Genomic DNA, 27,688 nt, shown 5'->3' on the forward strand with positions numbered 1-27,688 from the left:
CAGTTTAGCTAAATTAATTCACAACTCCTCCTGAAGTAACTTACAATGTGCCTTTGCTGTTTGAAATGCATTAAAACATTGTTTTCCAGCCGCAGCCACGCTTCATTCTCAAAATGTATCGTTTGTCTAAAGTGATGTTCATTCATTCATTTTCTTTCTTTTGTCTGTCAGTTTGTTTACCTGCAGGAGTTCCATAGGCATTTTCCCACACGTTAATTCTGACCAATCAAAAAGCAGTTTAGTAAATACAGTCAATAACATTTGGCCAATGAGTGATGTGGATTTTGTCACATGACAGCATTTTGGTTCTTTTCAACTGGTTCAGACTAAAGCAAACAGTGTGGTGTGAAAAGGACCCCAAAACAACAGAAAAATGCTACAATGTATTATTTGTTACCCTTGGTCCAGACCAAATGAACCAAACTACAGATGTGAAAGCACCCTATAAGTAGACTAGGTTGGGGTTAGGGTTAGAGTTAGTGTACATTAAGTTGATATGTACTAGCAAAGTTTCTTATAGTCAGTTAAATGTCTGTTAAATGAGCAGTATCAGCAGATATTAAGCAGAGAGTCTAACACTCATCAAAATAAAGTCTTATAAACTTTTCTTCAGAAACCAAGTTTATTATCTTATGTCAATTATGGCCACCAAACTCAAGTCAGTCCTTTGGTTTGTTTTTATGTTTTGACTGACTTTACTAGCAAAGACTAGAAACGTTTAACATACTAACAACATGGTAAAATGCTAAATGCTGTGAATATTGAAATATGTTAATAATCCATAACATAGTTATAGTAACATAGTTAGTTACATCCTAAAACATGTTGGTCATTCTTAACATGATAGAAATGTTATGTTAGAGACTTGGCAACAGGTTAGAGACTTGGTAAAACACTATTACACTGACAAAAGGGGTTTCAAAATGAATTGTTTCTTCGATGCACCGAGATGCAGACGTGGACAATTTGGTATCAGTTCAGTAATAGATTAGTGAACAGCGCTGACAGTTTTAGAGCCAATCGCAGCCCTTTCTGTTGAGTGGGTGAAGACAATGACCAATCATAGGGGTGTAAGAACATGCTAGACGACACTCAGAAAGCGAGCGGGATAATATTTACATTTGTTTATTTGCTACACATGCTCATGTTGTCTTCTGTGCATGTATTTGAGTTTGTTTTAAACATTCAAAAAGATTATTTTCTTTGAGCAGGTACGGTACAGTTCATATATCTTACTGCTTGTATTAAAGAACAAAATTGTATTACAAATAATATATAAATATAACTATAGATTTCATTCATTCATTTTCTTTTCGGCTTAGTGCCTTAATAATCTGGGATCGCCAGAGCGGCATTAATAAAAAAAATGCTAGTGTTGTAAAGAAAAAATAAATAATTGTGTATGGAAAGCATCATCAATGCACAGAGATATTGAACTGAACCGAATCAATGACACGATGATCATAACCAAACCGAACCGTCAAACCAGTGTAGGTTCAAACATGTTGGAAATATGCTAGTTCATGCTAATACATGCATGATTTAAATTCCCAGCATTATTTTATCAAAAGTGTCAAAAGAATTTTAAAACTAAATGCTAGAAATATGGTAAACATGTTTTTATTTATTTATTTCACAGCTTTGTAGGCTATACATTTAAACTTTGAGGCAAATACTATAAGTACAGTATATTAGGGCTGCACGATTATTTGAAATGAATTCAAGATTGCAATTCAGCAAAAGCTACTATTCTCATGCACATCTTGTCAGGGAAGCAAGGCTCTGTGCTAAGTAGTAAATCTGCTCTAAAGGCCAGAGGGCACTCTCATGTAAAAACTGCAAATATGCAGCAAACAAGAGCGATGGTCGGGAAATCAAACAGTGCAGAGGATTTAACTGCTTTCATTGATTCAATGTGACTAATAAACACAACTATAGAATCATCTCACAGAATGATACTTTAAACACTCGACTGAAGTTAAGGGGTTAGTTAGGTGTAAAAGCATGCTATTAAATGTGGTATTTTCATGTGCTCTCAGATCAGCAGCAGCACAGAGCCATAGATCACTGAGAAGCTACGCAACAGCTGTCAAATCACAGAACGATGCTCACCAATTTCAGAATTGCGGTAATTGAATCTTCCACCTTTTTCAGTAGCTTTTCAGAGAACAGTGGCTTTATGTATTAAACGATGCTCCATCCGAAAGCAGCTGCTAGACTTTTACAGCTGATTACAGTGTTTTACAGCCAAAATAAACATTAAAATATCGACCTAGCCCTAAAACGTATCTATAAAATAAATATACTACACCTCAAATCAATCAACCTCAATCAATTAGTCAGTCAGTCAGTCAATCAATACATGGATGAATGTATTAATAAATGTGATTTCCACCAGCTTAACACTGACGCTTATAATGACATCTTACATGTGTACAGTTGAGAGTTCCAGAAAATCCCTCCGCACTTTTAACTAATCTGATGACTCTGATTTCAGACTTACCCTGACAGCACACCCAGAACCAAGTTGAGCATGAAGAAGGAGCCGATGATGATGAGTGGGATGAAGTAGAGCCAGTTCCAGGTGTTCCCTGAGGCATCGTTGGCCTGTAATGAGACAGAAGTAATGAGAGCAGAAACTGAGAAGCAGTGGAGGTACAGAGAGAATTAAACATCAATATGAGAACCTAGGAGAACCTGGAGGAGATTGAATCTCCACAGGGTTCCAACAGACCATCCGTCACTGACAGCCCATGTAAAAATCTCTTTAGCACATTTCACAATAGCACTAAACTGCATGATAACTGACATTGCCATATTCTTTTTTTGTTCTTTAATATATTGTGATATGTAGAATCTGAAATTTGTAATAAGTTGTGTGTGCTTTAAATGAAATTAATTCTATAATATATTATGGGTTTTTTTGCATTGATAATTTCAGTAATAGCTATATAATCATTTATAAATCTTAGTTATTTATTTAGTGATCTATTGATTTGATTAATATTTTTAATTATTTAAGTTTATCATTTATTATATCAATAATTTATTGATTTGATTTCAGGCGATGCAGTGGTGCAATAGATAGTGCTGCCACCTCACAGCAAGAAGGTCGCCGGTTCGAGCCTCGGCTGGGTCGGTTGGCGTTTCTGTGTGGAGTTTGAAAAGACACTGTTTAAAAGACAGATTTTTTCAACACATTTCTAAACATAATAGTTTTAATAACTCATTTCTAATAACTGATTTCTTTTACCTTTGTCATGATGACAGTAAATAATATTTGACTAGATATTTTTCAAGACACTTCTATACAGCTTAAAGTGACATTTAAAGAATTAACTAGGTTAATTAGGTTAACTTGGCAGATTAGGGTAATTAGGCAAGTTATTGTATAATGATGGTTTGTTCTGTAGACCAGTGTTTCCCAAGCCTGTTCCTGAAGGCACACCAACAGTACACATTTTCAATGTCTCCCTAATCAAACACACCTGAATCACCTAATTAGAACATAAGAAGAGACTCCAAAACCTGAAGTTAATTAGTCAGGTAAGGGAGACATCCACAATATGTACTGTTGGTGTGCCTCCAGGAAAAGGGTTGGGAAACACTGCTGTAGACTGTCGTAAAAATATACATAGCTTAAATATAAAGGGGCTAATAATTTTGACCTTAATATGTTTTTTTTTTTTTAACTGCTTTTAGTCTAGCCGAAAATAGCACAAACAAGACTTTCTCCAGAAGAAAAATTATTATCAGACATACTGTGAAAAATTCCTTACTCTATTGAACATCACTTGGGAATTATTTAAAAAAGAAAAAAAAAAAGACTTCAACTGTAGATTGATTAAATGTAAAATAACACTGCATAGTCCTCACTGTATAAATTCAATTCAGTTAATTTTTTCAGTTAATTTCATTCCTGAATGCTTAACAGGCCATAAAATCACATATATGGGTAAAATCTGTAATGAATCCACAAAGCACATGTTGGGAACTGTGATCTATGGTTAAATATGAACCCTACTTGACTTTTGACTATTGTGGACTGTTACAATTACCTTAAATCTAAAGGTTGAAGAAAATTGTAACAACATTTTTTAAGGGTTTCACTCCTATTTCAGTCAATCGTCACCACATAAGTATGAAGAATTTGACTTTTTTATTAACTCTGATTTAAAAAAAGAAAAAGAAAGCAAGAAAATTTGAGAAGAAACTAATTCAAAACAACAAACTAAATATGTCTAGGTGATGGTATGAACAAACCAACTAACCTGAATAAAAGAAAAAATAAATACATAAAAATAAACACAACCTTTACCTCATTCCCTATGTAACCAAGAACAGAAAACACACTTCAAAAGAAAATGGCATCCAATTGTCTACAGCTTCCGCAAGTTTAAACAACAACAACAGCAACAACAACAAAAGATTGAATAGTATTATCTTCATATTGAGTCAGGCTAGAAAAATATAAAATTCTGTATACAGTATGTCCTAAGATGTAACGCAGACATGCACATTGCAGTGTCAATGCTGATTTTACATTATGTACATCAACATCTATACAACCCTTCTTATTGTCCAAATAAATACGTTTCGTGATATCTCATGGTCTTTTTCCGGTTAAAAAAGGATGTGAAATGCAATCTACTGGCCGCTGCTTTGTAAAGACTAGTGAGTGACAGAGTTTCACCAGCATATACAACACAGAGCTGTTCTCAAAGCATTTATGAGGCATGCAATGAAAAGATTTCTCCTAGTGGCTATTTACTCGCAAATTGCTCTCACATATTGTCTGTAATTGTTATGGGATGGTGGAGAATGCTGATTCAGCACACACATACAGATCCTCACTTACACAGCTGTTTCTACAGCAACCGGCTCGACGTGTCTACCTCTGTCCCTTTATCTTTCTCGCTTTAGCTTTAAAATTGCATTTCTGGCAAGAGCAGCGAAACAGCAGGCGCCAAAATTCCACTGCTGCATCTCTACTCCTCTGAGTATTTAATTTATTACAGCGCTGTGGGGAATTCGTCTGACTGACTTTTTCTTAATTGTAATTTATTTATTACTGTAGAAGTCTATATTGGTTATTGTTTCATGCATCCGGATGAAAGATGACAGCACAAGAGTATCTCTTTAGCCAAATCGTTTTTGTTTTAAAATGAACAGACTCTGAACTGAGTCCAGGGTGGAGTGGGTTGCCAGATACTGCCATCCGTTTGGTTTTCGAAAGGAGTGCTAGCGATTCATCTTTGAAAACTGGACGAACACCATCTGACATGAGGGGGGAAAAAAAGCATATGGCACTGAAACAGTCTCATTCAGAGGAACATGAAAGAGTGGTGAATCGCCTACATTTTCTCTAAAGCCTGAAAATCGTTCTGACATACTATGATAATGTGTTCTGCAGCTAAAATATAACATTGTCTCAGTAGTCATGTTTTCTAAAGGCATTGGATCACAGGTTTGTCGTCCCTTTGGTGATATATGGATTGGAGGAATACAGACTTTACCATATTATCACAGTAATGACAAGTGTAAATTAATCTGAGACAATTATCGGTAACACTTTATAATAAGGTTCCTTAGTTAATGCCTTTACTAACATGAACTAATCATGAACTAATCATGAACTAATCATGAACAACACTTGTACAGGATTTATTAATCATAATTGAACATTTACTAATGCATTATTAACATACAAGTCCATGCTTGTTAACATTAGTTAATGCACCATAAGTTAACATGAACTAACAATGAACAACTGTATTTTAACTAACATTAACAAATACTGTAGTAAATATATTGTTCATTGTTTGTTCATGTTAGTAAATGCATTAATTAACATTAACTAATGAACCTTATTGTAAAGTGTGACCCAATTATCTGTTGCGTCCACACCTTTCATACATCACTTCTGAGGTATGAATATATCTGCTCCTAAAATGCAAAGCAATATGCAAACCTTAAACCACAAAAATAAATAAATAAATAAATTAATTAATTAATTAATTAATTAATTAAAAAATACCAAATATTTGCAAAATATGAGCATTTGCTCATAAGGTATGGAATATATGCATACAAATAATAAGATAAAAGTGCTAATCAAGTTTCCAGCAATGTATTAATTGTGAATAAATAAAGATGTGATACTGTTTAGTTTTTTGCTTCCTATGTAAATGCTGTTGATTTTGTGGTTGTTGATACCTTATTTGTCATGTGGTACAGAAACATTACAATACTGTTGACTGGGAAAATTATAAAACTAATTTGCAAAATTGCTAGTAGCTAATCTACAGCATGAATCCTCTAGCACAGGGGTGCCCAAACTTTTTTGTATGAAGGGCCAAAAAGCAAATACAGTATCAGTGAGAGCCATGGGCTGAAGGTAAATATACCAAACTATATTGCATTACAGTTGCCATGGGTAATTTTCTAATTTATTTCATAATATTTTAAAATAAATAGAAAAAAATACTTTAAATTATATTAACTAATGCACTATAGTATAATTTATTCAATGTAATAAAAATATAAGCAACAACACATATAAAACAGAGTCTGCCTTTGACTTGATTTGCTCACCAAAGTCTCTGGATTGTCGGGTGACAGTATGTACATTTAAACTAAATCTGATTAATTTACAGCATTTCATTGAAACATTTAATTTCAGTTAGCTTTTACCAATAAAACAAACAAACAAACAAACAAAAAAGGGTTACATTCAATTTGAATTGACAATATCGAAACCATTCCCATCATTCTCCATCTCTTCTCAAATGGGACAGCAGGCCAAATCAAAGGTTACCATGGGCCAACATTGGCACCCGGGCCATAATTTACACAATCAAGACATTTAAGTGGAAATAAAAGAAAAATCTGCAAAAAATGTCCTTAAGAACACCTAATAATGCAGATGTTATAATCAAATGTTATGCCTCTCACTCTTAGAAAGTGAATTGAAGATCTGAATGGTTTCCACTTGTCAGTAATGAAACACAACAGAATTTAAAGTGCAATTTCTATTGAAAAGGAATATTGTTATTAGATAAGAATGACTCTCCCTCTGCTTTATTATCCTTATTTAAGTAGCATTCTTGTCTGCTTACATTTAAATCAGCAAGTCTGTATGGGGTGACTAATGGAATGACTGGCTGGATTTGGTTAAAGTTGTACAGATTTTACAAAGAAAAATCATCATTTCAAGGAATCCATGCAATTAGGAATTATTCATGGGAGTAAAATATTCTGCAAAATGTTGAGGTTTATTATGTGGATTCACTTTGATAAAACATAAAATGTCTCACTTGAATTCATACAATAAACTGCTATACAATACAGAATGATTTGTGATATTTGACCCAAATACCTCTAATGGGAGAGCACCTTATTATTACTCTAAAAAGAGAATTTTCTTGAAACTGCAATGCAGTGACTAGAGCATACTGTTTGTGCTAAATCAGTTCCAACCTGGGAAAATTGACCAAATCCATGACCCTCTTTCGTCATCCAGTATTTTCCTGTTCTTAACCACTGTGTTATCCAGCACAAAGTCTAATAAAGTAAAGAGAAAATGAAGACTGTACCATATTGAGAAAAAACATTTGGGAAATGCACTGAATACCACTTTTTGCCATTTCAGTTTGCACGTTTTCAAAAATATATATACATTTCTGCTGTTTAGAAGGGGTGCCTAAAATGCTAAAATACATTGAGGGTTCAAAACTGAGTTGATACATCCAAGGCAAACAGCAAAGAAAGCAACTTAATTACGTTACTTCCTCGTATCACAAGAATAAGTAACTCAATAAGTCCATAAAAGACCAACAATAACAAACATACTGTACAAACTTGCATTAAGAGTAAGGTATCACAGCATTCTGTGTTTTTCATTTTGTTAAGAAAATTAAAGTATCATTTTTGAAGTGTGTACTGTACATGTCTGAACATGACAGAACCTCAAAGTCACATAAGAGAACTCACAAAACAACAGAACAAAAAAACACAGATTTCCAACAAAACTTTAATTCTGAATTAGCAAATGTTATTGCTCTACCATCTGCATGATATCTCCAATGACCAACCCAAGCTCATTCTGAAAACATACCGCTGTATACATTTCTGGAGAGCGCCAAATATGTCCCAGGAGGTACGTTTTTCCCAGTTTTTGTTTTCGAAGAATCCACCGGAGGCCACTGTGTACGCTTTTTGAGATATCAAATTTCTCTGGCGAGTGCCATTCGCGCCTGCTCTCCTCGCGTAAATCCACCAGAGGCTGTTGTTGACTGTCTGACCAATCGACTGACCCACCTTCCTCCTTCCCTAAACCCAACCAAAAGTGTTTTAAAAAGCACAGATTGACCTGCCCACCCACTTCCATAAACCCAACTGACAGTTTTAAAAAGCAATCCAGAAACCCAGTTTTAACCAAGTTTTTTCACCACATTCTCACCTTGTTATTTACTCGTACATTTTATTTTTTTGGGCTTCTTTTTTTGTCTTACCCGCTTTCTGGAACTGTTCTTCACCAGACTCAAATCTGTCATCGTCATCAACTCCTCTCTGCGTCACAAGCCAACGTACATGGCGAGCTAACTGGACAAACCGGTCACAGCAGAAAAGCCATCCATATGGAGGTAATCAGTCAGCTGGTAATGGCAAAAAGGAACGGCGTCATACCACCCCATAACGTTCATTTTAAAGATGAAATGCAGAAGTGTATATAGGGCTACGTTTTCAGAATGAGCCTGTGTTGCAACCAGTTACAAGCAATGTGGCTCGAATGACAGATGTGTGACGTTTTTGCATTTTGAAGAAAATTTTACTATTTATTTCCTTCAGCAATGAACTGTTCTCTTTTAAGTACACCATTGATTTGGCACGAAAGAATGTCTTATGATGATAAAAACTTTATTTTTGTGCAAAATATGTTTTTTCAGAACTTTTTAATTAAATCACTTAGCATTTATTAGGATCATAGTAGCATAAACTAAAATACGTAAATGTAAAATTTGTTATGCTTGGAGAAATCCTATAATTAGCTTAGCAACATGCTAACATCAGCTTAATTCAATTATTTTAACTCAATTGGTGTGTTCTTACTTTTGCACAACTGTGTGTAGATGGTTTCAGAACAGTCAGTTGTGAGGTTTAATAACTGTTTGTTATGCTCCTTCTCAAGACTGTTGTACATAAGCAGCAGGAAGTGAGGCAAATCACCAGGTTTTGCACCAGAGCTGCTTATAAGTCTACAGAGAATTGAAGAGAACAGAGAATGAAAAAGAACGGATACTAGCTTCTAATTTTCCACTGACGTATAGTTCTAGTGTCCGGGATAATCAGATTATCTCTATGAGAGCCAAGGTCTGGATGGCGAAATGTTGCAACATTCATCTGTCATTAGATCTCTTATTAAGCACCCCAGAGGACCGAAAGGCCATCTTGCAGAAGAACACTCAAGGAGGATGCCATATTACTGAAGGAGAGCAGCAATTTAGCAGCCATCATATTGTTATGCAGGCCTCAAAGTACACAGGATTTTTGGTCAGTCTGGTATGATTGACTCCATTTTTTTACTGTATCATTGTGCACAAAACACATCAAGCTAAATAAGCTAAACTAAATTGCTTCCTGAACAATCATACATAGCTGTCTTTAATGAACTAGCAACTGAATTACAGAAACAAAATTCCAAATAAATAATGGCTACAAAACCTGCTTGAACTAGTTGTGTTGTCTTCAGTACAGCCCCATATTGGCTGATTTATGTATGAGTATTAGCGGTGTAATGGTAAGCGGTAAAATGGTAAATCGTTCTGAATACATATACCTATGTATTAATATACATATACAGTTAAAGTCAAAATTATTAGCCCCTGAACTATTAGCCCCTCTGTTTATTTTTCTCCCCAATTTCTGTTAATGGAGAGAAGATTTTTTTCAACACATTTCTAAACAGAATAGTTTTAATAACTCATTTCTAATAACTGATTTCTTTTATCTTTGCCATGATGACAGTAAATTATATTTTACTAGACATCTTTCAAGACACTTCTATACAGCTTAAAGTGACATTTAAAGGCTTAACTAGGTTAATTAGGTTAACTAGGCAGGTTAGGGTAATTAGACAAGTTATTTTATAATGATGGTTTGTTCTGTAGACTATCAAACAATATATAGCTTAAAGCGGCTAATAGTTTTGACCTTAAAATGGTTCATTAAAAATGAACAGCTTTTATTCAGCATTCAGAAATAACAGTTTGTTGGCAAAAGCCGCTAAACACCACTTGCATTTGACAGCAAAAGCCCCTATATCCTGAGAACCAATGAGAAGGTCCGATTCAAATCATATGTTTTTAATGTAGCAGAGTTTGATTAACTGGATAAGCCTGTCAGACTGCCAGTGAATGGCAATTGAAAACGTCCCTTACCTCAAAACTCTGTGCATTACAAGAAAAAGAAAACACACTGTACAGTCAGGAATGTAACATGCATTTATAACGTTTTTTCACGCAGCTACTTTGAATGAGTTTGATTTACTATACATTAAACGGCAACAGTTTCATGAAAGACAGAGTAAAGATGCCGTTCTTTTATCCCACATTAATGCGAGGATAAACAAGAGACAAAAAGGAGACCAAGACCTTGAGTATGGTGAGAATAAACGAATGAATGCTTCTAATTGTCTGAGAGGCATCCCCTTTTTGCCCAGTAGGCCCACCTTGTGATTTATCTGCTAATTGAAGCAATTTTTTAAAAGATAAATATAATGCATAAAACTATACATTTATAGTAGCCTACTTCATATTACCTATACGTCTGATAAGCTTTATATTTTAATGGACAATGCACAGGTATTTATGTTTCACAATGTTTTTAATGTCAGTCTTAATGTTATTGATTAATGCATTTACTTGACAGATTTCATTCATTCATTTTCCTTCTGCTTTTTCACTTGTTTACCAAAGCAGAATGAACCGCCACTTACTTGACATATATTTTTTAATTTTAGGTGGTTTGTGTATGTGTTTTATGTTTGGAAAAATTATTTCTAATTGCATCTTAAGTAATTTTTCAACTAATTACACTGTCTTGTCTCAATAGGTGGATTTAGAGGTTTTTGCAAAAAAAGCAGAGGTGGATTTAGCTGGTTTTGATGCAAAAGAAAATCTAATTTGTTAAAAAACAGAATTGTCTACAGTGACATTTTTGGAAAATATATATTTTATTTACCAGCTACCGCGCACCTTGAAAATGACAGTAGACAACAAACTAGATAATGTAATGCGCCAATTAGAAAACTTTATAATACTATAATTCTGAACGAAAAACTGTATTATATCTAATACGTTTTCAGTTGTGTATTTTGCAAAACTTGTCAAAATGTGCAATATTTCATGCATGCATAAATCGCTGGTTTTACTCTCTCACACACTTTATCCTAAAGCAACTACTGTATGCTTAGTGGTTGGCCGGCGGGGTGCAGGAATTACACTTATTACTAAGCCATACTTAAAAGCTATTTCAGACCGATTATTTAGAGTAGCGGTAAACAATATAGGAAGCGCGTCACAGGTTATCATTGTTCAAAAATGTACAAAAGTGAATATAAAATCAACTTCAGCTCAGTAAAGCAGGCTTGGCGGAATAGTGCTATTTACTTCTGTTTTGATGCTACACTGAATAAAAATGTACATTATCGATGCTGTAAAAGGTCCCTTATGAAATTGAAAATAGTCACATCAATCTTTCGCTGGAAGATTTTAGTGGCTGAACAACACTTCTGGCATATTACCCATTCGTAAAAACAACACAATCTACTTTCTTTCATTGCTCTGACTCTCTGTCTCATGTGCATGTGAACGTGGTGCTTGTGTACGCTCAAACGGCGGATCTATGTGAACGAGTGCGCAGATGTAAAAAATCTACATTTGTTGACAGACAGTTTGGTCTACTTATCAGAATGATGGGAATTGTCAGCCAACAAATTTTATTTGAATGAACATTTTTGTTTGTTTTATGCCACACCCAGAATATAAAAACACATATAAATACATTTCGATCGTTTACTTTAATCATTACTATTGGAAGATGAAGAGACTTTCAACCAGCACAACAAAATGTTTCTGAAGACAATCACCTACTACACCTTTAATGTTGAACTACAAGATTATTCATACTTAATGTTAAATACATCAACTTACATTAACTAATGGCCGTTATTCTAAAGTGTTGCCCTAAAAACAACAAAAACAACAGCAACATCCATTTCACTCCAAACCTCACACATACCAGTAGACAGAACGCAGTATGAATGAAGGGTTTTATTTTATAGGTGTTTGGTCTTCCAGTAAACCACATGGCCAGCCAGGACTTGGCTCACTTCTTTAGATCCAAACGCTATCCATCTTTGCTCCCTGTGGGGCTATTTTTAAACATTTAACAGCAGATTGATCAATAGGGCTAACAATGCTGAATGCCAGGGAACATGGTCACCATATACCACACCGATCACCCCTGTCAGCTGAGGGACTGCACAGCGTCACATGGCCACCAAGTACACTCCAACTGTTTAGAGATATGAAGATACTTATACAACACAGTCTGGAAATAAATAAGACAATGTCATACAAACAGAGCCAAAGAGCATTACAGGAAGAAAAAAAAAACATTACTGTGGTTGGATTCCAACCTGGAGCCTGACATCTAGTGAAACAAAAGCTTTCAGGATTATACTAGCCTACTCGTTAAATACAGTTTATAGTAGCCTACTCATAAAATTAAGTTTAATACAAAAAAGTTTTGATATGATATTCTTCTGGTATGTCAAAAAAAGAACATGAATAAAAATAAAAATAAATCACCTGCATTCCTCAAATTTCCCAGCATGTCAAGTGAAATGTCAAAATTCATTACATAATGATTTTCGGGTGAATAATGAATAATGGTACAAATACTAGTAAATTCACTGCATGAAATCCCATGATCGACGTCATTTTCGCTCGAGGAAATGTCTACAATAAAGCTGTACAGGTCATTCACATATCATATAAGAAGCACTTCTCACAATGTCGATGCTTTACACACATAAATAAACTTGTGTAGAAATTACTAACTTTTCTATGAACATGAGTTGATTATAACTGCAGATCAATGACAGTGCGAAACAGCCTACTGTAACAACTGTAATTATATTAAATAACGAAATAAATGAACATATATAAACACATACAACCCCTTACAGTCTCCGATATGTTACCAACAACAGAAGAACTACACACAGCAGACATTTCGCCTGTATTTAGGTTCAATAACAACACAAAATATAGCCCACAGTCAGTGTAAACCTCTTATCTGTGTCTGTAATCTTTAGCAGCACATGTAGCCTCTGTTAGACAGTAATTCCATCATTCCCAGTTCATATTAGTCCAAAAGGTGAAGATAATAAGTTAGTTATACATGGCATTTTGTTTATGTTTGCTGAAAAATAATGTGCTCCTTTTTTTCCCGGCTTCTCCTTTGTTTTTTCACGCTTCACTCTCGCGTTTGTCAGTGTCTGACAGGATCGGGTTTCAAAAGCACGTCAATAATCAAGCACAGGTTATTATCATCAGCTCAAGAAGTTTGTTATATCAGATGTAGACTCCCGGCGAACGTAAGGAAGAAAGCGAAATCGCTCGCACTTCAGACTGCCTCGTAAAAAAACTACGAGGCACAGGGTAAATCTGCTCTACTCCATGCCTTTGTGGCTGTTCATCAAGACGACAACAAGGTTTGTTTGAGCCCAGATCGACCATGGCTCGCTATTATATGTATTTATAATTCCGCTAAAATCTCTCGCTGTGTATTTCAAACATGGCGGGTTTTTTGTTTTCATTCTGGCTTGTTGCGTAAACGAATGACATATCTCTGTAAACCAATAGCGTTCAGCTGCGCGTCTAGCTCCGCCTTTTTGGTACCCTTTCTCGTGTTTGGTACCCTTTCAAAAGGGTGCCGAAAAAGTAGTACAGTACGGTTCGGTTCGGTACGCTTTTTGACAGTGGAAACGGCCATAAAATCGTACCAAACCGAATCGTACCGTACCGTACCACCCAGTGGAAACGGGCCATTAGTGACAATTTTAGCAATGTAATGTACTGTAATGTTATGTGTATTTATCAGAGTTAGATGTAACGGGTTCCACAGTAACATGTTACTGTATTCTAATTACATTTTTGAGGAAAGCAGTAATGTAACGTATTACAATTTAAATTTGTGTAATTTGATTACAGTTACTAAAGTCAATGCATTGCATTACAAGTATAGTTTTAAGAAGAAAAAAATGCTTCTTTTAAATCACATTTTCTGCTGCAATGTCAGTTAGCATGCACTTCTAATTTGCTGGAGAACGTGAGCTGTAGAGTGTGGCTGCTTCTTCAAGTGGGAATACAGACATTACTTTGACTTCATTAAGCATAAAAATAAAAATATGGCTGTGAAATTCAGCCTATGTCCAGTCACTAAAGAACTTTCAATTGCTTTAACTCGACCAGCAACTTGGTCAAGGATCGGGAGAGAAGGTATCTTCTAAATGCAAAAAGTAGAATAGCTGCTTATGCAGCCGTTCAGAAATCTTGTCATATGGAGCGCATATTGCACACGCTCACATTTCCCAGGTACACACAGTTGAAAACGGGGAGTCACGTGACAAGAACTGACTGATCAACTTCATACTTTGGATGGAATATACACATTTTAGTAGACTAATTACCTCAGACAAACACAGAACAACCAAACACTGAAGTGCTTTTTCATACTATGGATGTCAATGATTACAGGCATACAGTTTTCTTCTTTTGTTTAAAAAAAAAGACAAACAGGTTTGGAACAAGTGAATGAAAAGAGAATTTTAAGTTTTGGGCAAACTCTTTAAGCCTTTTGAATATGTCAAGCGGCTTTGATCCACCCATTGTAATGTTTTTCAGTAAATATTAAATTGTAGTTCATTTTGTATTTTTTATATTTTATATCTTTTAAGCGTAACTTCAAAGTAAAGTAATTAGTAATCTAATTACTTTTTACATTAAGTAATTAGTAACCTTATCAGATTACAATTTTAGAGTAGTAGTCAGTAATTTGCAATCGATTGCTTTTTTAAAGTAACTTACCCAACACTGGTATTTATATAGCGCATTTATCGTGTACACCCAAAGCGCTTCACAATCATGAGAGGGGTCTCTCCACACTACCACCAGTGTGCAACATCCACTCACTGACAGTAGTGTCCCCTTCACTTTACTGAGGCATTAGGATCGCAGGTTAAGCGCTTCCTGCTGGCCTCACTAACACCACTTCCAACAGCTACTAAGTTTTCCCATGTGGTCTCCGATCCAGGTACTGACCATGCTCAGCCCTGCTTATCTTCAGTGAGTAAACTGTCTTGGGCTGCAGGGTAATATGGTAGTAGTTTGAAACAATATAGTAAAAAATTAATAGAGATAAATCCATGAATTAACTGAAAAGTTACTGGCATATAGTCATTATATTTTCCCCTGTAGTTTATATGACCCTGGACAACAAAACCAGTCATAGTGGTCTATTTTTAATTGAGCTGAATGAATATGCTTCCACCCATGTATGGTTTGTTTGTATAGGACAATATTTGACCAAGATGCAACTATTTGAAATCTGAAATTTAAGAATTTAAAAAATCTAAATACTGAGAAAACTACCTTTAAAACTGTACAGCAAGTTTTTAGGAATGTATATTACTAAACATATATTTGTATATATATTTACAGTAGGAAATGTAAAAAATATCCTCATGGAACATGATTTTTACTTATTATTACAATGATTTTTTTGGCATAAAAACAGAAACAACAATTTTGACTCATACAATGTAATTTTGGCAATTGCTAAAAATATAACCAGTTTTGTACTCATTGGGTCACATTTATTGTTTGAAACTACTAAGTGTCAATAAAAAGTCATCTGTTGTGATCAGTGGTTGTCAATATAATGCAATTTGAAGGCATAGAATAGGAAAACGTCAAAGAATCACAAACTACAGTGTAAAAAAAGTGTAAAAATGCATATGAAATGTTTAATAATTACTGTGTCCACACATTTTCATCACTAATTTATCACTTTTTATTACAAAAGAAGGGTACAAAATACAAAATGTGGTTCAAATGAAGCAAATAGTTAATTAAAAAATTACCCTTTAGCTTATGAATTCATGAATCTGGTCCCAGATCTAAAACTGTAGTGTGAAATTAACATAAGTGGGTATGAAATAACCAGAGAGTTCTGAAAAATTCATTGCACATGCCCCAAAAATAACTAGACGTCTGAGTTGAATATTCCAGAGATATTATGCCTATTTTTTCTGGCTACTCTTGCAAATGCGCTCAACACTGATTGTAAGCTATCAAAGCTCTATTAGAAATGAGAAAATGAGGAACTGAGGGGAAGCATATTGATCTCCGGAGAGAAACCACTGATTCGATACATATATCCTGCTTCCAGCCTCAAATTGGCAGTGAGGAGACAGCCGATGTTTGCATGCACAATTGCATTCAAAGAGCCAATGAGAACTTGCTGTCCCAGGAAAAAAAAACAGCAAAAAAGCAGTATTTTCTGACCATGTAGGCTCATAGAAAAAATATGGCTCTAAATACAGTACATTTTTGCAAATCTTAACTATCAAACTCACACATTCAATACAATCCACTGCAGTTTTATTTATAACCAATCACCTTAAAAAATTTGTAAATCCAATGAATCATTTTTGAATATTTTTTTTCAGTGTATACATGCATTAACCTAAATTTTAAAATAACAAGAATGTACATTTCCCAAAGAAAATTTGAATGGGGTGTGCCGCAGCTAATCGCTGGGGTACAATGCATTTTAATTGGTTGCTAGGGTATTCTGAGTGATTGCTAGGCAGTTTCTAAGGCGGTCCTAGAGTGTTCTAAATGGTTGTTAGGCAGTTGCTAGGGCGTTCTGAGTGGTTGCTAGGCGGTTTGCTAAAGGGTTGCTAGGCAGTTGCTCGGGTGTCCAGAGTGGTCGCTAGGAACTTGCTGAGGCATTATTAGGCCATTGCTAGGCGGTTGCTAGATGTTTGCTAGGCAGTTGCTAGGGTACACTGGGTTGTTACAAGGCAAGCCTCACATAAATGTATGATTAAATCGTTATACTTAGTAAGCATTTCTGGCAAGAACTAGCACTTGGCTAATCTTAGCATGAGGCTAGTCACTGCTTCCATGTGTAGCATATAGGAAGATCAGTTTGCTAGCATGAGTTAAACGAGCCAATCCCCATGTCTCTACAATGTTCTGATGCTGAGATATAGCTGTTATGGTTGCTAGGGTATTGTTTTGTTGCTATGGGCGTGGTTACAGAGTGAACTTGAATGAGGTTGGTTGCCTAAGTCAAATGAGCCAACCATCATGCCATGCAAAGATATGCATCTAAGTCTAATATATGGCAGTCTATGGGATCAGTTTGGGGGCGTGGTTAGAGTGCTTCATTATCATACAATGACCCTGATTGGTTGCCTGAGTCAAATGAACCCACCCCTATGTCTGTATGTCACTACTATGTAATGCTATTGATGTTTGACATTTATAATCGGAGTCAATGGGATATATGGATTTCAGTGGTCCATGTCAAGTCAATGGGAAACTTTGGGACATCCTAGCACCTCAGGGGTACAACTTATACCCCCTAGTGGGATATGTTCTTGCTCAGGCTGCTTTAAGATGTTGTGAATCTCATAATTCTACTAAATTCACACTAGGCGCTATGATGTGTCAAAGTTCGTCCCCATGTTTGTCAATGTGACAGGGGCCAAAAAAACCCAACCCTTATGATATATATAGCTAGTATAGCTACATACCCCTGAAACACAACAAATGTGACCCCACTTTCAAGGGTCTGGGATGAAAACTGTGGGACAGTTGCGCGGCCAAAAAATGCCACAGAAAAGAAGAAGGAGGAAGAGTAACTAGAAAAGTAAGTTCACAGACAAACTTTATAGTGACTTGAGAAAGCCTAGTTTGAAAGTTTGAGGCTGTTTTAAAGTTTAAATGACTGAAGTAGTTGTTCAGAAGTTTGAAACAGTTGGCATAAATAGATAACTTCAAATATGTTAGCATGTTTCTAGTATGGACTGCCATGTTTGTTGCTAGGCAGTTAATAGGGTGTTCTGAGTGGTTGCTAAGGTTTTGCTAGGTTGTTGCTAGGGTGTTCCGAATGGTTGCTAGGGTTTTTTAGGTGATTGCTAAGGTGTTGCTAGGCAGTTGCTATGGTTTTCTGAGTGGTGCTAAGGTGTTGCTTGGTGGTTGCCATGGTGATCTGAGTGGTTGCTATGGTGTTTTCACTGGTTGCTAGGCAGTTGGTAAGGCATTGCTAGTTGATTGCTAATGTATTGCTAGGTGGTTGCTAGGGTTTTCAGAGTCGTTGCTAAGGTGTTGCCAGGGTGTTCTAGGTGGTTGCTAAGGTGTTACCAGGCAGTTGCTGTGATGTTCTGAATAGTTGCTAGGTGGTTGCTAAGGTGTTGCTAGGCAGTTGCTAGTGTGTTCTTTATGGTTGCCAAGGTGTTGCTAGGGTGTTCTGAGTGGTTGCTAACCTGTTGCTAGGCAGTTGCTAAGGTGTTCTTAGTGGTTATTAGGCAGTTGCTAACATAAGTTAGCATTTTGCTAGCATATTTCTAGTTAAATGAGCCCCAACTTAAGTCTGACAGTCTGCAAAGTTATGAGGTCATAAAGTTTGGTCCAATGTTAAGTCAGTTTGACTTTTCCAAATTTTCTGGGTCAGTTTTCGGAAAACCGAAAGTCGGAAGAGTTGGAAAAGATATAGCAACTTAATTTAGTATACTTTGGAGGTTTGGAGTTAGTTTGGTGGTTGTAGTATAAACGGTCTAGGAGGAGATGCATACAGAAATTAGTCTCAGAAGAAGAAGAAGAAGAAAAAGAAGATGATGGAAGAATAGTAAGTTTATAACATACTGTAGTATAACAGTATGGTTGGCTTTCTCAAGCCACCATAATAAGTATGGAGAATAACAATAGTGGATTTGCCCATGGGCAAACTCCATTGATAATAATAACCACAGTCGTAATTATTTGCTTTGAACAAATCTAAAAACTTATTTTATTGCCATTTGAAGGACATTTTACTTTGAAACTGTCACAAAATGTGCAAAATATAGTGTATTGTATTTGAACCACAGTACTTTTCATGTAATATCTGCCCAGTAAAAAATAAGAATATGGTCTGTCCGTAAAATATTTATAAGACAATTTTAATTTGGAGAAATATGAGTTGAAATGATTTTTGCATTCTGTATCCTCATTATCTTCTCTTTCCTGTTCATCTTTCCGTGAATCTCTTTCTCTCCGTTGTGGTTAAAGAGCTACCAGGGAATTGTCGCTAGTGAAGATGTGAACAAGGAGATGAGATATATGTTGAGTGTACCATTAGAGTTCTCCCTAGAGACTTGCCTTGACCTCCTCATCAAGCGCAAGTCATCAATTCATCCAAAGAGCAGCTCTTCTGCACAGCCAGACAAAAATATTACACTTTCTAATACTATGCTTTAGCAACAGGATGTGTTTATGTTCATGTCTCATTGTTTTAGGATTGTGATGATTTACGGTTGTCCAGTCATCATGTGCATCCGTCTTGAAAAATAGTCAAGAGCGTAGTTCAACCATTTGATTTGGATTTCTTTAAATCAGTGGTTCTCAACTGGATTGGCTATGAGACCAACATTTTACCTGGTCATTAAGCCTCAAATTTTTTTCTTCTTTGTTCACTGAAAATAATAAAATATATATACACACACATAATATATTTGTATTTTACCAACTGTGGCAAGCTAACTGACAGCCTATGCTCAGGCACTATGCTTGTTAAAGAGGTAGTGTACCACATTCATGCTGCCACTGAAACTGCTGGTATTTTGCCACTTTCTGATTTTCTCTCACTGAAAATGGCAGCACAATCTCACAAAGAAACACAATGATTTTACATATTGAAAAGTGGCTAATTAGATTATTCTGTGAGACATGCTTCCACACTAGCTAGCTTTAAGAAGATGTTAAAAAATTCATCTTTTAAGACTACATTTTTAGATTCTTAACCATCCTAATGTGTTTATATTTTATCATTTTTCTGTGCTGAATCCCTGTATTTTATTGCATGTTTGATTTCTCTGTTGTTTTAGCGCTTTAGGTTTTAGAGAAGCGCATATTAAATCAAGTTTATTATTATTATTATTATTAGTAGACATATGGCTAATTTGTGTCAGTTCAAACTATTTCTTGGTAAAAAGAGGCATGCCCCAAACCCCAACCCTAAATCTACCCCTTATTGGGTGAGGATCAAATCAAATCTCTGAATTCCTGGGAGACTGCATTGAAAATGGACACTCGCAAATGGCACATCCCATAAAGAAAACATATATGAACCTGTACGTCTGACAAAGGTGTCAAAACTTTCACACACATCTTACAACACTAAAGTCAATTAGTGTTTTTAGCGGTAATATTTGAGCATATCAACTCATTTACACTGAGATCACGGAATCAGTAACTGGAAATGGAACAGCATTCAGACAGGCAATTACTACAGATTCGAACAGGCCAAAACAAATCTCAGAGGCGATCGGTACTTTTATAGCTGTGGATATGAGATCTTAATCGGTAGTGGAAATTTCTGGTTTTAAGAAAATGTTAAATGTAATAGAGCCCCGTTACATTATTCCTTCATATGCCCATAAGCATATATAAGTATATATATATATATATATACGAACCATATATATTTCCATATAAACCATATGTTATGAACCATAAGAACACAGAATAAAAACAGATCTACAGATCAAGAAGCAAATTTATTGCACATCCAATGCTGGTAATATTGCACATAACCACAAAATGAGGCACACAACCACCAATGAGGGTTGATCTCACACATCAAGTATTGAAACTTCCATATTTAATGAGCTCCCAGAATCTGTGCATGTGTGTGCGCATTTGTACTTGTGATCAAAAACTTGTTTTTAAATGTGAATAAAAGCTTAAATCTGGTCATCTCCAAAAGATTCATAGTTTCTTTTATGCTGAATATTTGATTACGAATATATTAATATGCACTTCAGAGATCTTATGAGTTTGGAACAACATGAATGCAAGTACAAGATGACTGAATTTGTATATCTGAATGCACTGTTTCTTAAACAAAACGTATTCATTCATTCATACATTCATTTTCCTTCAGCTTAGTCCCTTTATTCACCAGGGGGTTGCCACAGTGGAATGAACTGTCAACTTATCTAGCATATGTTTTACAACCTTTTGCAACCGTCTTGCTGTGCTAAGCGAGCCACCATGTTGGATGTTGCCCACAAAACATATTTTCTTGTTCTTTTTGAACACTGTTTGTAATTCTCTTTTTACAAACTCTATTACCTACTGAAAAAGCATACAAATAAACACATAGCCATAACACTCTAAGGACCTCAACATTAATCGTGCTCAGTGCATATTCACAGCACCACATATAAGGCTATTGCTGGTCAATTCATAACACAAAGGTGTGAACTGAGGAAACATCTGAAAGGTCGCCTTGAAAAGAAGCATATCTAAATTAAGAACAGGAAAGCAGGTAGTAGCTGGGTCATAATAAATTAAATTTTTAAAAAAAGAAAAGAAGAAAGCAGGCACATTCCCCCTTACTCTACCAAACCATCAAAAGGCAACACAGAGCCCCAGCAGACCGGCCTCCTCCATTAGCCTAGTGCAGTATCATGTTGCAGTAGCCTTTAGCTAACCGCAGGACCATTAGCCTCTATCCGTCTATCTTATCCCTGTCATCCTGAATCCTGCTTACCACTTCAAGACCAGAGATGTTTGCTTTTTCATTCAATTAAACCGATGCATGTGCTGTCGGTAACATCTGAGGAGAAAGCTGAGCACACAAAGCAGATCTGGGGTTACATTTAATTTTGATGGTCCACTTTAGGCATTCTGTTGACTACTGGAAAAGCAGTTTTCCACATACAAGACAACTAGCTCTCATTTTAGTATCAGTAGAGCATTTGTAGACAGGGCTGGAGAGGAACGCCAATGTCATAAAGCGCAAATCATCTCAGACTGGTTCTTGAACATGACAATGAGTTTCACTGTACTCAAATGGTCTCCACAGTCAACAGACCTCAATCCAATGGAGCACTTTTGTTATAAGGTAGAACAGGAGATTAGCATCATGGATGTGCAAACCGATTAATCTGCAGCAACTGTGTTATGCTATCATGTCGATATGGTCCAAAATCTCTGAGGAATATTTTTGTACCTTGTTGAATCTATGCCACAAATGATTAAGGGAGTTCTGAAGGCAAAAGGGGGTCCAACCAAGTACTAGTAAGGTGTACCTAATAAAGTGGCCGGTAAGTGTATTTTGTATATTTTAAAAGTACATTTTTAGGTTTATGCTTAAGATTCACAATAGATGATGACATGTACATTTGATGCAAAGTTACAATACTTACATTTGACCTGATGTCTGAAATTCAAACACTAAGGCAAAAAAATACCTGTATATGTTTCTTTTTTAATTAATATAAAATAGGATTAACGTAAGCAATTTCATAAAAGCAACGTGTGCAACATTACCAGAGGGATGTTTTTGTCATAAGCATCAAATGCAATATTGAGTAATATCAGTGTTTTATTACCAAAACAGAAAATGCTTCCAGTTTTAGCTGAAAAGGATGTCAGGTAAACATAACCTCAATCTTGTGAGACAGCAAAAGGCCATCAAACTAAAAGACTTCAAAGTAATTTCAAGAAACGAGACTTCTTCTCAACATCTCAATCAAAAACATCCCACGTTTGTTAGCCTTTCTGACACTTCCTAAACATCTTTATTCATATTACCTGGCTTGTCAGACACGCACTCACATTCCCTCTGTCCATGATGGATAGCAGACCACTCGCAGATTCTATATATCCTCCAGATCCACAGGGCTAAATTCACACTAATAGCTTTATAGCACACCGTGATTAATCATGATATTTTTGGTCTTGGTGAGAGGAAGAAAGACACTAGGTATTAAAAAACCAGACATGGAGATTATTCATGCTGGTGTAAGGAAGATGAACCAGAGCCCCCTATAGATCAAAAAAAGAAGCGAGCATTTAATTCACTGCTTACCTGACAAAGACAACTTTTAACACTCTAAGAAAAGAACATTACAATGTACACTGTGCATTCAATAATAAAACCATTCTTTGAATAAACACACAAATGTTGTTATTTGTTTTTCAAAGAGCTCAGTATTGCTGATTTTGTTTGCTAGAAAATGCAATAAAAACAAAAATATTGTATGTAAATAAATAGAAACTGCTTTTTTATTTTAAAGATGTCATTTATTTAAGCAAAAGCTTAACTTTTAGAATTTCCTGTAACGTAGACCAGTGTTTCCAACCCTGTTCCTGAAGGCACACCAACAGTACACATTTTCAACCTCTCCCTAATCAAACACACCTTAATCTACTCTTCAGAACATTAGAAGAGACCCCAAAGCCTGAAATGAATGGGTCAAATAAGGGAGACATCCAAAATATGTACTGTAGGTGTGCCTCCAGGAACAGGGTTGGGAAAACACTGACGTAGACTAACCATGTTCCGTACACTTTTTGCTATTCAGCGCACTCAAACGACCACTCCTCTGTCACTGAAAGCCAGATAAGTATGCTTGTGTGATCATTCTCTGGGTGAATACCTATTGCACAATCCAAATTTGATTGATGTCTTTTGGACCAGAAGTTTTTGAGTAAGATGGGAAAAGTACCACCTACACATGTGTATGGAAGATGATAGGTATTAACACGTACACGATTAAAATAGTGTTTCGTACAGGGCGCATAACGTCAATCACTGGCAAAAATGGACATTGTTTTAAGTCTTATTAAAAACCAACGTCAGAATATATTAATATTGTGTTTAACTTGAAGTTAATGCTACTGTATATTTATAACTTTTTATTAAAGTTTGAAATTATATAACTTTACAATCATTTAATTTTTATATCATGTGTATTTTATTACAGCATGACAATTTAAACTATTAAAACATTAAATTCATGCAAATTAACACTAACCTGACTGACCTTTTATAAATATAAACATCATCACTGCACAAAGATTATCCAAACAGCATTTGTATCCTGTCTCTTAGGCTCTCTCTGTCAGAGAGTTGCGCCATATCGCACCCACAACTGACGTTTAAAAATACCCATTTCAAAGCATTTATTCAACAAAAGATAATTTATGTAATAATTTGTGATCATATAATATTAATTTCATAAAGACTGTAATACTGTGTGATGAATAAAATTAAAAGCAAATGCAAATTGTCGTTGCTCTAAATGTCTCCTTCCCAAAGCAACGCTCACTCCCTTTAGCATGCCCACTGTTTATTTTCAAGCGCATTAGGTGGACGTAGTCAACTTACTGAATTTTATCGGAACATTTGGTAGGAGGGTCTCTGTTGTGCTCAGGCCTGAAAGAGTGAAGATTACACTGACATATATCTTGTCTACGACCTGTATGTATTTATTCAGAGACTGGCGTTCAAAAAGGTAAACTGTACAGAACATTGTTGTGTACAGAACATGGTTAGTCTACGTTACTCGTCAGTGTCCTTTTAAGTCATTCCAAAATAATATAATAGGTAAGGGATAATCAACTGATTGTTGTGCATTAAAGACGTTTTCCAAGTCCATAGACATGATAATACTAGTATTGTTCTTTGCAGCACAATATTTGACCACATTTTTGTCAGTTGAGTGTTAGATCTGCTGCTTTGAATAAGTCATAGGCAGACTAAGAGAAACAGACAGTAAGAGGGAACACGTGCAAGAGAAAAAGACTGTGTGTGTGTGTGTGTGTGTGTGTGTGTGTGTGTGTGTGTGTGTGTGTGTGTGTGTGTGTGTGTGTGTGTGTGTGTGTGTGTGTGTGTGTGTGTGTGTGTGTGTGTGTGTGTGTGTAAGTAAATGACACAGGCATATCTAATAGCTCATAACATGTGTTAGCTACCACTTCACAAATAGATATAGTACAGTGGATTGGCAAGTTGGTTGATCTGCCTCAGCTCCATGGTGAAGCAGACATTGGTGTCCTCGAGATGATGTCCATGTGATCTATACCAGTGTTTCCCACCCTGTTCCTGGAGGCACACCAACAGAACATTTTTTGGATGTCTCCCTTATCTGACCCATTCATTTCAGGTTTGGACACCCTTCTAATGTGCTGATGAGTTGATTCAGATGTGTTTGATTAGGAAGAGGTTGAAAATGTGTAATGTTGGTGTGTCTTAAGGAACAGGGTTGGGAAACACTGAGATATACAAGCTGTCTCTGACATCCTGTACCATTTTTTTGAAAGAGCCACTGTTTTTTGTGGTATCATCAATTCCAGTTTTCCCATGACTAATGCTTAATGTTTCATAAAAAAAAGCATCACCCTATCCAGATTGTCACTCAGACACTTGCTATGCTAGGAATAAGAAGTAGACCAGACTTAAATGGGAATCAAAAGTCTGGCTGTATTGGCATTGGCAGAGTCTAACCTGGATGTCTGGCATTGATTCTGAATAACTGTAGCAGCGAAGAGCTACTTCTGAGAACAGAGAGTTCAAAGCAGGTCAGCATCACCAGCAGAAAGACATCAGAGACTAAAGCACACAGCATGCATTTCATATGACATTCAGACGATGATTCGAGAAGAGCAGTGCAGATACTGTGCTGAAAACTAAAGAGATTACTGCAACTGGCAGCTTATGACCATTCATTGTCTTAAACCAATCGTTCTGGGCTGTGATTGTTATTCATTCAATCATAATTTTTCTTCGGCTTAGTCCCTTTAGTCATCAGGGGTCGCCACAGTGGAATGAACCACCAACTTAACTAGCATATGTTTTCCACAGCGGATGCCCTTCCAGCTGCAACCCACTACTGGGAAACACTCATACACTCTCGCATTCACACACATACACTACAGACAATTCAGCTAGCCCAATTTACCTATAGCGCATGTGTTTGGACTGAGGGAAACCCGAGGACCCTAAGGAAACCAAATTGTGTGTTTGCAAGTAAATGACATGGGCATAACTAATAGCTCAAAGTAACGTGTTAGCTACCGCTTCACTAAATAGATATAGTGCTGTATATTGGCAGTTGGTTGAACTGCCTCAGCTCCATGGTGAAGCAGACTTTGGTGTCCTCGAGATGATGTCCATGGGATCTATACAAGTGTTTCCCAACCCTGTTCCTGGAGGCATACCAACAGAACATATTTGGGATGTCTCCCTTATCTGACCCATTCATTCAGGTTTTGGAGACTCTTCTAATGTTCTGATGAGTGGATTCAGATGTGTTTGATTAGGAAGAGGTTGAAAATGTGTAATGTTGGCGTGTCTTCAGGAACAGGGTTGGAAACACTGAGATATACAAGCTGTTAACACACTGCTGGGAAACACTCATACACTCTCACATTCACACACATACACTACAGACAATTCAGCTTGCCCAATTTACCTATAGTGCATGTGTTTGGACTGAGGGAAACCGGAGGACCCTGAGGAAACCCACGTGAACACGGTGAGAACATGCAAACTCCACACAGACATGCCAACTGACCCAACCAGGGCTCAAACCAGTGACCTTCTTGCTGTGAGGCAACAGTGCTAACCACTGAGCCACCGTTTCGCCCACTCTGATTGTTAATTCTAGATTAACCAACTGTCACATAATGTCATTCCAACTTTGAGAATAGATCTAGCGAAGACCTCATACTCATCACTAAAATTATTTTGCTGCAGTTTTTTGACATTTTGATTCATGAAATCAATATTTCTTTTAGACAGATGGAAATGCTATTTGAGTATCATCAACACAACCTTTCTTGATCTTGGATCTGCCATGCCATTATTTGAATAACCTCTCATAAAAAAAGTAGACTGCACATTGAGATGTCACTTACATAGTCTCTACAGTACCTGTCTAAGTTAGAAAGCCCAAGTGATTTATTTCCCATGTTGAAATTTTCTTTTGAAAGGAACGTTTTCCCACAAGAGAAAGAGAATGCATGTTGAAAAGTACCATTCAAAAAGGGTTGGGTTGGAAAGGTTTAATATATATCTTTTGAAAGAACTGTCTTATGCAAGAGTCACCACATTTGGTCCTGTAAGGCAGGCATCCTGAAAAGTGCAAACTCCAACCCTAATCAAACCCATATAAACAAGCTAATCCAGCTCTTACTAGGGCTTTTTTCCAAACCCAGCTTCCCCCATACCCTTAAAAAGTACACTAATTGAGGGAGCATTAATTTGTAGTGGTGTCCAAAATCCTGATGGACGATCTGAAAGGTTGTTGCTAGATGGACGCAGCTGCAGCGCAGAAGTTAATGAGAATTATTATATTATTTATTAAATTACCCATTAATTGTGTTTTATTAACGTCTACTCTTCCCCGATCACTCATTTGTTATTACGTACATTTTATTTTTTGGGCTTCTTTTTTGTCTTACCCGCTTTCTGGAACTGTTCTTCACCAGACTCAAATCTGTCATCGTCATCAACTCCTCTCTGCGTCACAAGCCAACGTACATGGCGAGCTAACTGG

The 27,688-nt window shown here is 36.2% G+C and overlaps 1 protein-coding gene across 1 annotated transcript in view; it reads right to left on the minus strand.

The window, feature by feature from the left end:
* cacna1ba (calcium channel, voltage-dependent, N type, alpha 1B subunit, a) overlaps window positions 1-27,688 on the minus strand; it is a 206,702-nt gene that overhangs the window by 106,752 nt on the left and 72,262 nt on the right. The window contains exon 7 of the mRNA XM_056457880.1: window positions 2,504-2,607. Coding sequence (XP_056313855.1) covers window positions 2,504-2,607 — 104 coding nt within the window. The remainder of the gene's footprint in view (window positions 1-2,503; window positions 2,608-27,688) is intronic.

This window comes from Danio aesculapii, chromosome 5, assembly GCF_903798145.1.
Source record: "Danio aesculapii chromosome 5, fDanAes4.1, whole genome shotgun sequence".
NCBI classification, from domain to species: domain Eukaryota; kingdom Metazoa; phylum Chordata; class Actinopteri; order Cypriniformes; family Danionidae; genus Danio; species Danio aesculapii.